The 15,924-nt window shown below is 41.5% G+C and overlaps 1 protein-coding gene across 1 annotated transcript in view; it reads right to left on the bottom strand.

Moving 5' to 3' along the window:
- The window catches only part of LOC308103783 (disintegrin and metalloproteinase domain-containing protein 17-like), a 29,597-nt gene extending 14,963 nt beyond the window's left edge, over nucleotides 1-14,634 (bottom strand). The window contains exons 1-9 of the mRNA XM_080453951.1: nucleotides 14,053-14,634; nucleotides 8,791-8,923; nucleotides 6,658-6,791; nucleotides 5,608-5,696; nucleotides 4,527-4,707; nucleotides 3,885-4,015; nucleotides 2,903-2,989; nucleotides 1,037-1,147; nucleotides 461-605 (exon numbers count right to left, since the gene is read on the bottom strand). Of these exons, the coding sequence (XP_080310077.1) occupies nucleotides 461-605; nucleotides 1,037-1,147; nucleotides 2,903-2,989; nucleotides 3,885-4,015; nucleotides 4,527-4,707; nucleotides 5,608-5,696; nucleotides 6,658-6,791; nucleotides 8,791-8,923; nucleotides 14,053-14,155 (1,114 nt within the window). The 5' untranslated portion in view covers nucleotides 14,156-14,634. The remainder of the gene's footprint in view (nucleotides 1-460; nucleotides 606-1,036; nucleotides 1,148-2,902; nucleotides 2,990-3,884; nucleotides 4,016-4,526; nucleotides 4,708-5,607; nucleotides 5,697-6,657; nucleotides 6,792-8,790; nucleotides 8,924-14,052) is intronic.
- Nucleotides 14,635-15,924: the final 1,290 nt, after the last annotated feature.

Here is a 15,924-nt window from a genome sequence, read left to right as displayed (position 1 = left end):
TCGAGTTATGCACCGATAGGGACAGAATAGTAAATCATGTTTTAGTGAGAGCGTTTGCCCCAACTGCCACTCAAGGTGGCTACTGGCCAATCACAGCGCGTCCTTGCACAAGCGTATTGGCCAATCATGCACAAGTGGTATAGATTTTGGGATGACACGTGCCAGCCAGGCCAGCATGGACCATGCACTCTAGGGGGAAGTTAGCCAGAATGGCCACAAGATGTCAACGTTGTTCAATATTCTGGAATGTAAATCGCTCTGACTGCAAAATGGTGAATGGTAGGTAAATGGTGCATTTATATAGCGCTTTTCTCCGAAGCACTTTCCCAATCCTCTTTAGCAGGAGGGGAGATTTTAGAAAGGATGTCATATAGATTATAATTACAAAGTGTACATCATTATTTTTATTGCGAAGAAAAACAGAGCCAGTCCATGAATCCCAGGAACATCAGGGACTTACTCTCGGAGCAGAGCCCCCCAGGGATGCCATGTCTGGAGGGGGCCACGTAGGCCAGGCCCAGGGTCCCCTCGTCAAAGTCCTGGTAGGTGAACAGGTGAGCCAGGCACACCTGGGACGCCTTCTCTGCGATGTCCACACTGAACTGCTGTGAGGACCATGAAAACACACGTTGAGTTTAGGGTTGCGTGTGTGTGTGTGCAGTGGTGTAAAGTAACTAGGTACATGTACTCAAGTACTGTACTTAACTACACTTTTCAGTATTTCCAATTTTCAGTACTTTTACTTCTACTCCACTACATCTCAGAGGCAAATATTGTACTTTTACCTCACTGCAATTATTTGAAATGAATACTTTTACTTGCAGTGCTTAAGTATATTTTGATGCCAATACTTTTGTACTTTTGCAAAACCAAATTTTGAATACAAAATTTCTACATTGTGGTATTGGTATAGGACACGCTGAATGTGAATGTGTGTGTTTGCGCATTCGCTGTGTCTGCTCCACCAGGCTCTGCCTGCTCTGTTGGTGTAATTAAGTTTATTGATGAATGGTTGGATGGATGGATCATGTGTTACCTCCAGCAGTCTCTTGACGTCCCACACTTCCCTGCCCTCCACTGGACTGCCTCTCATGTTGAAGTGAGCGCCCCCTGGTGGGACGGAGGTGGGGCTCTTCTCTATGATGATCTGACAACACAGCAGCAAGAAACCGTTGACAATCTGCTCAAGTTAAGTTACAGTACAATAGACATACAATAGTATATGTCAGTAGTTCTCAAACATTTTCAAGTCAAGGACCCCCAAATTGATATGTATTTGGCCGCGGACCCCCGTCTGAAAATAATGTTGTGCCAGGGACCTCCAGAAGAGAAGATTTATGTTTTTAAAAAAAATCAAAAAATAGCAGATGTACATGCAAGCTCGCAGCGTGGCACGAAGAGACGCGCTGTGAGCTTTTACATATTCTATTTTTGAATAGCCAACATATAAAGTGGTTAAAATGATTGTGATGCTATGTTAACTACTTTAGCTGGGGAACCCCTGGAACCTCTCTGCACTATGCTTAGGCAGGGGTCATCACCATGCCAGCTTGTGTGATGGACATTTGCGTCAATATTTCATTTTTGCCACGGACATGCAAAACAAGTGATCAATAATATTACCAGAAACGCATATATAGGCCTAGCCCCAAATGTACACAGTACTATGGACTCTTGATGTGCCATAGTGTCTACTCTATTCCACTGCGCCACAGATTTTAAAACGAGCCACTTATTTATAAAAAATCTAAAAATACAACAACAAAAAGGGAAACAAAGCTACAAGCTCACAACACATCACGCATGTTGTGAGCTTGTAGATCAGCAAATCTATTTATTTTTTAGCCTAAAATGGCATGCCCAAAATTGGGATGTCAGACTTAAAGTGATTAGCAATACTTTAGAAAACCTGAGACTGGGAAGTTATCCACTGTATACTGTCAGTTGGCAGTCCTGAGACAGGCATTAAATGTGGCATCATGGTCCAAGTATATTCCATGTTTGGGATTTCAATAATTGGGTCGTATCAGTACAGATAGTGCTTCCATCTTACATTGCAGGAGCAAAAGGGCCACTTAGCTGCAAAGGTGAATGGGTGCGTATACTTCATATGGTTATTACAGTATATAATATATATACTGTAATGACAGATGGCTTTTCAGAGGACAGTGTTACTTGGAGGTGACAGGAAGTTATACCAGCTAAACTAGTTTTATAGTTTGTCAACGTATAGCTTCAATAAATAGTTTCCATACGGTGAACATACTCAAAAATGTTGAGAAAGTATGCAGATGGAACAATAGAAAACGGTATGTACTGTACATGATGAGCGATCCATGAAGGGCATGTCACAATAGTTTGATGCAAAGGTGCCTAACTTTGATCAGAGGGGAGGAGGAGGTCTGGTGGTGAGGCTGTGGATCAAGGGTTTCCATGGATTATGCTTTTTGAGTGTCATTACAATTGAGTTGTTATTGTTATTATTGGACACTTTGAAACACTTTCTCTCAACTGACGAAAATTAGCTTTACTTGTCCAGTTCTGCCCTTCTTTGCCTTGGTAGCAAATAGCTCCTTCTGAACAGATGACATGCCATGTTTTTGCTCTTTTCCCACTGTGGTCATACCGTTGACTTGACTCACATACTGTACGACGTACGTGGTACAGGTATCACGTACAATACCACAAATCTCCTGCAACATATTAATGAGCATGTCATCCCGACACTTTATGAGTCACCAAAATTATTCAAACACATTTTTCAAGATTAGATTGTGAATACTAAAAAAATATATTTCGTAAAAAAAAAAAAAAAGTGCCACGGACATAGACAAGTCTTGCCACGGACATATTTGTCCATGTACGGACATGTTGATGACCCCTAGGGTGTGTAACTTCTCACCTGTTGGATCTGAACTCCGTAACCTTTGTAATCTTCATCCCAGGAAGTGTTCCGGTAGATGTCGTCCACACGATCAATCAACTCGATCTGCCAAACGCGCGCACACACACGCGCACACACACACACACACACACACACACACACACACACACACACACACACACACACACACACACACACACACACACACACACACACACACACACACACACACACACACACACACACACACACACACACACACACACACACACACACACACACACACACACACACACAATCGTCTCTGTCAGGTGGAAACCTCATACCGGTATGTCCAAAACTGTACATTTTCAAAAGTAGCAAAAGTAGCAGATCTACAAGCTCAAAACGCTTTTGAGGTTGTGGATCTGCTACTTTTGATGCTTTTGTGTGACGCTGTTGTATGATCAAGTATAGGGCAGCGCTTCTCAAACTATGGGTCATTAGTCGACTAAATCTACAGTTGATTTAGTCGACTAAAATTATTTTCGGCATGCTTGCTAGCTGCATGCTGAAAATAGCCGATCTACACTCCGATCTACAAGTTTGTAGATCAACTACTTTCGGTCTGTGACACCCGTGCACACCCATGATGACTTGTCTTAGTTCTACTGGATCTCTTCTCCACTAGTCCCTCCCTAACATTTTAGTCTAGTTTTTATTTGTTGACGAAATTGTCAGTATATTAAGTCATAGTTTTAGTCATCATAGCTAAGTTTTTATTTAGTTCTCGTAAGTGAAAAAAGAAATGTTTCGTCATAGTTTTAGTCGACGAAATCAACACTGTAGTGTAGTGTAGTGTAGCGTAGCGTAGTGTCTAGTGTAGAGTAATGTAGTGTAGCGTCATATCATAGTGTATCCTACCAGATAGTTGAGTGTGGTGCTCTCCTCCTCTCTGCCCATGTGCTTGTAGTGTAGTGTAGCGTAGCGTAGCGTAGCGTCATATCAGACTGTATCCTACCAGATAGTTGAGTGTGGTGCTTTCCTCCTCTCTGCCCATGTGCTTGTAGAAGCGGTGGTCGGCCACCAGTAACAGAGGACAGGTGTTCTTGGTGTGGTCCACCGCCTGGCGCTTCCACCGCACCGCAGGCTCTGCAACACACAGGAGACAAGTCAAGCATCCTAGACCAGTGGTTCTCAAACTTGTCCAAGGACCCCCAAATTAAGATTAATTTGGCCGTGGACCCCCCCCATCTGAAAATGTTTTATGCCAGGGACCCCCATAAAAGATTTGTATTGTTAAAATGTTCCAAAAAATATTCCAAAGACTTTTGTAAAGATCTTTTGAAAACAGCCAATCTACAAGATCGCTATTTTCAAATAGCCTATGTATACTGTAAGGTTTACACTGGTTAAACTGATTTTGATGCTATATTAAGTAATTTAATTGCTATATTATGCTATATTAAGTAATTTAATTCTTGGGACCACACTTTGAGGATGCACCACGGTAGACTCGAACCCACAACCGCCGCAGTGGTGGGCAGATACTTTACTACTGCGCCACCCGAGAGCTAGCCTACGATCCGTAGGTCGTACAATCAACCCCACCCCCCGGTAAAACGCTTGGCTTTGTTTGCAGTACGCCGCAGGCTTCACTCACCCTCTTCCTCTGGGTCTTCAAACATGGCGGCAGTCAGGCCGCCAGGCAGCAGGTGATTGAGGTCATAGTTGACGTAGCCACACACCCGCGGCTGGGCCAGTCTGCTGAGGTTCCTGATGTCCTCCGAGCGGTAGATCAACAGACGGCCATCGGGGGGCGCCGTCGTAAACCTCCACAGAGGCTGGCAGGGAGATAACGCAACAGGATTTTAAGGCTGCAACAGTTAATCAAACTCATCGATTTAAAAGATTATAGAAAAATAAACGATTTTACTAAAATAATGATTAAAAAATGTTGAAAACAACTGATCTTAATGAATTGAATACACAGGACCACAATGGAAACAAGCCCCTAGGGCTTTTTGTGTTATCCTTATAACAATCATTGTAAACCGTACCTCTGTACAATTTGCAAACTGTTTATTAAGTATTCAATCAATCAATCAATCAATCAATCAATGATCAGATCAGCTGTATTCGCTTTTTTCTGGGTGGCCCTGTTGTATGAGTATAAAATAGGACTAATGTTGTTAATCAGACTAATTAGTTAGTTAGTTAGTTCGATTATACAAAATGAATTAGAATTATTCTGGCTCAATTCTCCACGCGATGAACCGAAGAGTCAGAAGAAGACAAGAAAAGTGTGCTCATCGGAGCGCAGGTCTCCGCCAGGCCGACTTGTCTACCCAGGGCCAGCAAATTATTTTGGAAGGCAGTTATAGACGATTGGAATGGTATATGAGAAATCTGACATCTTGATCACATTCAGAGATATTGTGCATCGATGTGTGAGAGCTTTGGACAAAAGTTGTAGGAGTTGTTTGGGAACCACTGAATTAAGCCATTAAGAATTGAGGCCGATTCTACAAATGCCTACAAGCTCGCAGCGTGGCACGAAGTAACGCGAGCTTGTAGATCTGCTATTTTTGAGAACCACTGTTTCCTAATAGTTTTCTAAAAAACGTATGATGCTATATATTGCTGAAATCTAAATTGACACAGATGCTTTCCGGGCTTTAACCACTTTAAATCTGGCGTGCATTGTGCATATGCATTATGTATTCTAGTTTGTATAAAAGTACCTCCATGTTGTACTCTGCCTCGTCTGTCAGGATGTGGGCAGAGAAGTCGTTGTCATCGATGTGAGCCTGGACACGAGAGTTCTCCTCGCCTGCAAGTCAAAGACAAGTGGTCCACTGCTCTTACTACACTGCTTCTCAACCATTTTCATGTCGAGGACTCCCAAATCGCCATGCATTTGGCCGTGGACCACCCCCCACCCCCCTTTGAAAAGATCTTGTGTCAGGGACCCCCATAAGAGAAGATGTGTCAACATTTGTCAAGATGTGTCAACATTTTTCAAAAATAGCAAATCTACTAATTTTCGAATAGCTGAAAAATAAAAAAGGCTTATACATTTTTAAGAGAACCAGTGTCTTAAAAGACAGAGAATAGGACAGTTGAGAATGTAATCTCTGAAGACAGATTCTGCTAACAGCAGAATCTGTCACCACTCAGCACCACTGACTTAAATATGTATTATTGTTGTTGTTAGTAGGAATAAACACAGAAGCACCTGGGAGGAAGTGGACTAAGAAAGGGGAGGAGCCAAACCGAGTTCCTGTTTTACACAAAAAAGGAGGTGGTGCCCCCAGAAGCCGAATGGGTTCCCAGATTGCTGAGAGGGAGACACTGTTTGTAGGAGAGACAAGATCAGGGACGAATTAAGACTCACTGAGGCCCTTGGGGTCTTTTTTTTTTTTTTTTTTTTTTTTTTGATGGGCCACTTGGCCCAGGGCCCAGCAAGGGGACCCTGGTAGTCAAGGACCCCTGGTCACTGGCCCGTCCATAATCTATCACTGGACAAATCAGTAGGAAAGCTGAGAGAGAGACAGTGTAGTACGGTGGTTCTCAAAATGGGATCCAGACACCTCCAGGATTCATTGAAGGGTTTTCAAATAGACCCTTACAGATCTGTAACTCTGAGTGTACAAGTGGAACCACCCTCTCAGAGTTATGGGGTCCATGGAATATGCTGAGCCAACAGTGTAGGAGAGAAAGACAGTAGGACAGCTGAGAGACAGACAGTTTAGGAGAGACAGACAGACAGACAGACAGACAGACAGAGGTACCAATCACATGTCCAGTGAAGTAGTTGTGTCTGTTGACAGGGTAGATGTTCTCCTGTCCGTCGTCTCCGACCACTATAGCTCTGAAGTCCTCCGTGAACAGCTCTGTGTTGGTCCTCAGGTACAGCCTGAAGTGTCTGCACACACACACACACACACACACACACACACACACACACACACACACACACACACACACACACACACACACACACACACACACACACACACACACACACACACACACACACACACACACACACACACACACACACACTACTATACTTGTGAGGGCATCCACATTTTAGATTTTTTGGCAAATTTATCGACTCGAAAAAAGTGTGGCCCCTTCCTACTATTCTGAAAGTCAGTCTGTCAGTAACTCTCTCTCTCTCTTAGTTACTAGTTACTTTGTAGATTTTGATCATTATTACAAAACACACTAACCACTTCAGCCCTATACATATTTCGGCCATTTGAAAATAGCAGATTTTGAACACGTGAGATGAGACATTCTGCACAATGAGTACTTTTACTTTTGGTACTTAAAGTACATTTTGATGCCGATACCTTTGTACTTTTACTCAAGTACATTTTGAATACGGGACGTCTACTATGATCAATAAGCTCAAAGCAATAGGTTTTGATGATACGTCAGTGAACTGGATGAGATCCTACCTGGAAGGGTAAGTGGTGGAAGTAAACGGCATCCAGTCCCCCCCCCCTCCCTGTGACTTGTGGTGTCCCACAAGGAAGTATACTAGGACCTTTACTGTTCCTGATATATGTGAATGACATGTCATCAGCCTGCGACTGCAAGCTGTTCCTGTTCGCAGATGACTCGGCCCTGCTAGTCTCGGACAGGGACAGGCTGCAGGTTGAGAAAACTCTCAGCTCCGAACTCAACAAGATCTGCATCTGGCTCTCTGATAACAAACTTTCATTACACCTGGGTAAAACTGAATCCATCCTCTTTGGGTCCAGTCCTAACCTTAGCAAGGCAGAGAGTTTCACGATCAAAGTGGGTGATGATGTCATCAAAAGAAAGGATGAAATTACCTACCTGGGCTCCATCTTGGAGGCAAACCTCTCTGGTAACAAAAACGCCGAAAAAGTGATCAAAAATGTCAACCGAACAACACGCTATTTGTGGAGGATTGATCGCCTAGTCAGTAAGAAGATTCTTGCAGGGGCCCTCATTCAAGGTCATTATGATTATGCATGCACTTCATGGTATCACAACACCTCCAAGGCCTTAAAAACAAGGCTCCAAACATCCCAAAACAAACTTGTAAGGCTACTTCTTGGCCTCAATCACATAACCCATCTAACCCCTGCTCATTTTGCTAGGATTGGATGGCTTAGGGTTGAGGACAGAGTACAGCAACTTGCTATGGGCCTGGTCTTCAAGATAGACCACAACATTGGGATCCCCCTGTATTTGTCAAAATACTTCCAAAATGTTAATGAAGTCCATGATCATAACACCAGAGGCAGCTCCACTGATCATGTTCAACCCAGATTTGGCTCAACTAAGGGTATGAACTCGTTCTCATGCTATTCAGCAAAAATGTGGAATGCCCTACCAAAAGGAGTAAAGGAGTGTAAAACCCTACTCACTTTCAAAACTGCCCTAAAGATACACCTTCAGGAGGCTGCAATTCGAAAATGGCCCCTGTCTAAGTCTTAACCTACCCCCCCCCTACCCCCCCCCTCCTTCATTTTCCTCTTTTGTATATATTTATATATTTTTTTTTCTCTCGTCATACCAGTAACCTGAAAGCTGATTGTATGACATTCTGTATAGTAGTGTGTATATCTGCCTGCCTCTTATATTTCATCATGATTTGTGTGCATGGGGTTCTCATCTTAAACAAGCGTTATGCTTAATGAGGGTTTCCAGTTTAGTAGACCTTGTATTGTGAATTTGTACTTCCATGTACTGTTATGTACTGTCATGTACTATTCTCATGTCTTTCTAAAATAAACTACATCAATACTCGTAACAGAGTATTATCTACATTGCAGTATTGATACTTTTACTTAAAAAACATGTGAGTACTTCTTCCATCACTGTTAAAACCTCATGTCCGTGTGTACAGTACGTCCACAGAGAGGAGTACAGTATTACAGTACCTGTGCAAGGCGGTGAAGGTGATCCGTCTCTCCACATGTGTGGGTTTCTGGGTGTCTCTGCGTCTGACAGAGTGAGCCTGCAGGCTGGAGAAAGGCAACACCTCGAAGTCTGACAGCATGGAGCCCAGAGTGTCTGCAAACACAACACACATTATTACTACATTATTATTACATTATTACTACAGCATGGAGCCCAGAGTGTCTGCAAACACAACGCACATTATTACTACATTATTATTACACTATTACTACAACATGGAGCCCAGAGTGTCTGCAAATAAAACACACATTATTACTACATTATTATTACATTATTACTACAGCCTGGAGCCCAGAGTGTCTGCAAATACAACACACATTATTACTACAGCAAGGAGCCCAGAGTGTCTGCAAACACAACACACATTATTACTACAGCAAGGAGCCCAGAGTGTCTGCAAACAAAACACACATTATTACTACAGCAAGGAGCCCAGAGTGTCTGCAAACACAACACACATTATTACTACAGCAAGGAGCCCAGAGTGTCTGCAAATACAACACACATTATTACTACATTATTATTACACTATTACTACAGCCTGGAGCCCAGAGTGTCTGCAAACACAACACACATTATTACTACATTATTATTACATTATTACTACAGCCTGGAGCCCAGAGTGTCTACAAATACAACACACATTATTACTACAGCATGGAGCCCAGAGTGTCTGCAAATAAAACACACATTATTACTACATGTCCAGGTGTCTGAGTGTTGAATGTTTAATGGACCACAATGGAAACATGCCTCTGGCTTTTTTTGTGTCTCATCCATTTGGCGTGTTTTTAAAGGGACATTTCGCCGATTTTGCATCAAACCCATATTTGTATCTAGGTCTAGGACCCATAAACATGATCCTGGTGTGTTTTTTGTGTTTTATCTGTATTTTTAGATTTGTATCCATATCCTCAGAGACTATGAGTCATTTGACTCATAGTCTCTTTATCTCACCTTATTTCCTGACTACAATGTAGACCACACCCCCACGCAGCCTCCCCTTGCCACAAGGAAGGGCAGTGCCCCAAAGCATTATGGTCATTGTAGTAATGCAGCAGTCCAGTCAAATCCCAGTCAAACACACAGACTTCTATATTTTTCTGGCCATAGGGTGCAAATTTTAAATTTTGCTACTGTTATCTACTACAGATATTATTAACATTGAGTGACTGTAAGTTCTTCCAGGGGTGAAATGCTCCTTTAACTCATCTGTAATACTCAAAATATTCAATCAATCAGCCAGTCAATCAATCAATCAATCAAACATGATCACTGTTATTACATATTACAAATTATCATTACATAATTATTACATCCTGCAGGGAATATTAACTTATTTACCTCCAAAAAAACAATAAAGAATACATGAAAAAGTAATTGAAAAAACACAGCCCCTTCACGCATTAGAAAGACAATATCAGTCACCAGAACCAGGGATGTGTGTTTTAACTGAATCTATCATGGTTATAAAATGGAGTATACCGTTCCAATAGGTTTGTTTAGGAAGGGGGCGTGTCTGATAAAATGAATATCAAATATCTAGAAACTGAATCAAACAACTTTAAAACTGTCTGGGGTGAAACACAAAAGCCAGATGTTAAAATGACCCCACACATGTTTGAAAGTGAAATATCCATTTAACCTCAGTGGTTATTGGGGGGGGTCCCCAGCTAAATGTTTTGATAGTTCATCTTCACTATTATTACATACATGTATAAATACATGCAACTAACAGATCACTGTTATCTCTATACCTACAGTACATAGACAGTAAAGGAAGTATGGACCAAATGACAGTCACAGACCATATCAGACCAAAATCATGTCTAACAATAACACATGTTCTTTATTACAATCTCATCAAATTCGGGGAGAAATGAAAAGGTTTTAGAATCACTTGCTTTAACTTCATATCGTCTGTCGGGTGGAAACCTCATAATTGTCCAAAACTGTTACTTCTGAGGATTCAAATTCAAAAATAGCAAGAGTAGCAGATCTACAAGCTCAAAACGTCGCGAACAAGCTTGTAGATCTGCTACTTTTGATGTTTTTGTGTGACGCTGGAGTATGATCAAGTAGGGCGTCAATTTACGGCAAACAAAAACAAAAATATGGAGATAAGAGGTTTCGATATACGATATATACAATCTGATGTGAAACCAATCACTAGCTTCTTCTAGTGAATTGAATAAGAGTTATCTGAATAGTTACAGTATTACAGTGGAGTCAGTACTGCCGTATGGGGCTGAGACATGGACCCTCACAGCACAACAACAGGAAAGGGCCCTGGATGGAGTCTGCACAAGAATGCTACGAATGGCACTTAAGAAATGTGGTCCTCTACGGGTTACAGACAGAGTCAGAGAGAGAAGGATGAGGCTGGCAGGGCCCTGTGTCAGGAACCCGGAACTAGTGGCAAGCAAACTGACACTATGGGAGCAAACCCAGGGCAAAGCCAGGAAAGGCAAGAAGCGCCTTGATGTTAGATAGGACAGTGTGGAGGCTAATAACTTCTATAGCCAGTGAAAAAATAGTGTCATTAAACTCTTCCTCATTTTGCTGGGGACCCCGTGTAAACCCCTAAATGACTCCTGGGGGGTCCCCCGGACCCGCCAAACTTTGGGAACCACTGGCTCTCAAAGTGGGGTCCGGGGACCCCCAGGGGTCCTTGAGTGGGTTCCAGGGGGTCCCCATGCAGCAAAATCATTGATAGATAACCAAATGGACCCTTGTGGGTCTGTAACTCAAGAGTTTTAAAGGAACACCGAGAATGTGGGGGTCCCATGATTAAAACGGTATAAAATGGGGGTCCGTGGTCTAATGCGTATCAAACTGAGGGTCCTTGAAATTAACCCATTAAAATCGGGAAAGTATCTGTGTCATTTTAGATTTTCTTGTGTAGGCTATTCAAAAACAGCAGATATACACGCTCACAGCGCGTCACTTCGTGCCCCGCTGCGAGCTTGTACATCTGCTATTTTTGAACATTTTAGAAAAATCTTGAAAGAACTATTGGTTTAGAAGGCATTTGTAGAATCGGCCTCAGGTTTTAATAGGTTAAAAAGGTCGAGAATCACTGCTATAGAACCACACCGTAAAAAAATCTTCTCTTAAATGTGGGATATCCCTGGCATATCTTATCAATTTGGGGGTCCTTGACATGAAAAGGTTTGAGAACCACTGGCTCTACGTGACATCATGGGTGCAAACAAAGCCAGTCCACATGCCCTAGCATGTCCTAGCTGTAGCCCCTCCCCTTTCGGTCATGTTCTGGGTAGCGCTTTGAACCCTGTCCAACAAAGAAACCAAATAGGCTACATCAGACACACACAGCATCCACACAGTTACACATGAGTGAAAATAGACGAACTATCAGCTATTTCCACAACTCTTCTTTCTTTTTCCAATGTCATTCCTTTTCTCTTTTCTCCCCCCCACCCCCCTACATTTTCTAAATGTCAATACAGCAATACAATTCCAGCATTTTTTAGAAGCACGTACTTTTGAATGCTGATTTTTATTTATTTAAAGCTAGTACTCCAGTAGACTACTTTTAACTAAGTTTCTCTGACAGAGAAACTTTGACTGGTGGTGGTGGAGTAACATTTTACCAGGAGTATCTATACTGTCTTTGACTGGACCGACCGAGTACTGGAGTGGTTGAGTAGCTATACTTTGTCCACAACTGCAGGGGTTCTTGTGGGAGTTTCAGGGGGTCCCCAGCGAAACGATTGATGGTTAGGAACCAAATGGACCCTTATTTGCCTGTAACTCTGAGAGTGTACAAATGGAACCAAATGGACACTTATTTTGTCTGTAACTCTGAGAGTGTACAAATGGAACCAAATAGACACTTATTTTGTCTGTAACTCTGAGAGTGTAGCCTACAAATGGAACCAAATGGACACTTATTTTGTCTGTAACTCTGAGAGTGTACAAAAGGAACCTTATTTTGTCTGTAACTCTGAGAGTGTACAAATGGAACCATTTGGTTCCATTTGTACACTCTCAGAGTTAATGGGGGTCCATGGTATATTAACGCATACCAAACTCTGGGTCCTTGAAATAAATAAAAAGGTTTGAGAACCACTGCATCTAATATGTACCACCACTTCTTCCATTGTCATCATAATGACTCTCTTCCTAACCAGAAGGTCATGAGTTACATTGAAGACAATAGCAGTGTTCACTGTTCAGCAGCCATGTGCCCATTAACCATTAACATACCACAACTCACTCATTGTATGTGTATGCTGTTCTGGAAACTCTGCTGCAGTAGTTATTAATTTAACTACTCAAAATAAAAGTCGATAAAATACATTTTATCGATCTTGATCTTAGATATATTGATCTTAGATGTATTTTATCGACTTTGACATTTGTATATCTCGAGAGTCTTAGCGACCACACCCCCAGTGCGCCCTGGACCCACAAGTAAAGCCCGTACTTCTCCGAACATGTACAAATGCAAAAATAAGGTGCTGACCCGGTTGCCCCAAATGTTCACTAGCGGTCCGGAGTCTTTGTGCAAAGTATTAGTCCGTATTTTTCAATAAAAGAAGTGTTTTAATCCCGTCTATGGCCGAACGCCATTTCCCCCCTCATTTACTTCCTGTTTACATTGCGTGTAATTCCGGCTTTCACCAGATGCGCCCCATCCCTACCACACGTTGGGAACTTCCGACAGAATCGGCCAGACGGGATTAAAACACTTCTTTATTGAAAAATATCGACTAATAAAATAAACAAACACGCCGGACCGCTAGTTAACATTTGGGGCAACCGGGTAAGCACCTTACATATTTTCTTTGTACATGCACGGAGAAGTACAGGCTTTACTGGTGAAAGTCCAGGGCGCACTGGGGGGCTGTTGGCTAAGACTCTCGTAGATAGCAATATAAAAAAATCGATACAAATCTACGATAGTCTTGATCTAAGGCTAGAGCCAAAAGGACCTGAAGGGTCCATTTGTACACTTTAGGAGTTAAATTAAGACCTTTAAAGGACGATCGGTTAAATGCCTCAATGTTTTCTAGCTCGAGTATGCTTCTTATGGCTCTATCTACTGTAATAAAAGTTCCAGCCGGGACTTTTTTTAGGAAGAAAACCTGGAGAGGCCGAAAAACGGTTCGACTATGAGTCAACTTTATTGAGAAACATTAAAGTGAAGACGTGTTACAGTTGTGAAGTCTGTTTATAAAGTAAACAAATCAACTCACCATAGTCCTGTCTCAACACATCTGCGGGCGTTGTAGTCGCTTCAGCCGTTAAAAACACACTTAATAATAATAATATTAATAATAATAAACTGCGTTTCATCATTATGTCCGCTACGTCAACACTAAAAGTAAAACAAAATCCCTAGGATCTTTAAAAAAATAAAAAAATAAAAAAATAAAAAAATGAGGTTTTGACTTGAGGCAAAAAAAACTGCAACAATGTTGCCTCTTAATAAACTGTCAACTAAAGCGCGGAAACATTTTTAGATACATTTTCATTGCAAAAACAGCTCGTTTTGAAGTGAATCCAAAAGAGATCCGGATCGGTTTGGAAGTTCTTTTGTGTTTTAATGGGGATCCGGATCGAACACGGGTCTATCTGGATGGAAGAAGTCTGGAGGTCCTGGACTGTCTGGGACGCTGATGATCCGGAAGAAGTCACAATACAAAAAGACTATATACAATATAATATCGCAGGGAGCAAAAAGTCCACAAACAAATACAAATATAAAGTAATATTGTTGTATTCGTATTGTTGTCCATATAAAACGCCCCCGGCTTAGCTGTTACTTTCATGTCAGATTAAACATGGTGGATGTGTGTGTGTGTCTGTGTGTGTGTGTGTGTGTGTGTGTGTGTGTGTGTGTGTGTGTGTGTGTGTGTGTGTGTGTGTGTGCGCGCGCGCGCGCGCGCTTAAGCTTTAATTTAGCATATTGCCCGTCTCCGTCGCTCGCCTCCAAAGAGCAGATCTACAAGCTCACAACGCGTCGCTCCCGCCACGCGTCGCGAGCTTGTAGATCCGCTCTTTGGAGGCAAGCGACACCGTCGTACGGCGGGAGTATAAATGAGGCGTTTACATAATGATAAACCAGATCTGACTGACATCTATTTTTAATAATGGCTGGAACAGCATCATCATCTGGGACACACGTAACAAACAAAAAAAAGCCTGGGTTTCCGAGGCTACACCAGTGGTGTAATAGTAACTAGTACATTTACTCGTACTGTACTTCAGTATAATCCTTTACTGGAGTATTTCCAATTTCCAATACTTTTGTATACACCACTACATCTCAGAGGCAAATCTTGTACTTTTTAATCCACTACAATTATATGAAAACTTTAGTTACTACATTAGTTACTTTGTAGATTTGTATGATTATTACAAAACATATACATTAACAACTTCAGCCCTATACATTTCGGCCAATTGAAAATAGCAGATCTACAAGCTCACAATGCAACATTTTATACATTTGAAAACTTGTGAAATGGGACATTCTGCATAATGAGTACTTTCTACTTTTGGTACTTTAAGTACATTTTGATACTTATGTGAATTCCTGACTTTTACTTGTAACAAGAGTTATTTCTACATTGCAGTATTGATACTTTTACTTTTACTTAAGTAACAAAAAATAGTACTTTTTCCACCACTGGACAAATCTCTGCTCTAAAGTTAGTCTCTACACACTGTAAGGGAAATGCAGGAGATTTGTTACTTTTTAAAGAATGTTGTCAAGTAAAAATCTAGCAAAAACCAAGTCAACAAGGCAATTCTTCTTTTGTGTTATTCTTATTATCTACAGTATATGCATATCATAGTTTGAGGATTATATTTGTGCATGTTTGATATGGCTGGCATGCTTTTTATTTGTATTTACTTTACTGTATATCACTTATGGTTCATTGTTGACAACTTGTTTTATCATTCTGCAAACAAAAAAAGAAAAAGAAAAGGAAATGCATGTATCCTAAATAAATGAATATAAACCTATTTATAGCTCAAAAAGTAGAGCCAGAGTTGAACACAATGATTTATTCAAGTCAGTGAGAAATGCAGCGTATATAAAAGACATGAGCTGTAGCATT

The sequence above is a fragment of the Gymnoscopelus braueri genome (genome assembly GCF_963280865.1).
Source record: "Gymnoscopelus braueri genome assembly, chromosome: 16".
Classification (NCBI taxonomy): domain Eukaryota; kingdom Metazoa; phylum Chordata; class Actinopteri; order Myctophiformes; family Myctophidae; genus Gymnoscopelus; species Gymnoscopelus braueri.
The sequence above is the reverse complement of the archived record's forward strand: the minus strand, read 5'-3'. Positions and strand labels throughout refer to the sequence as shown.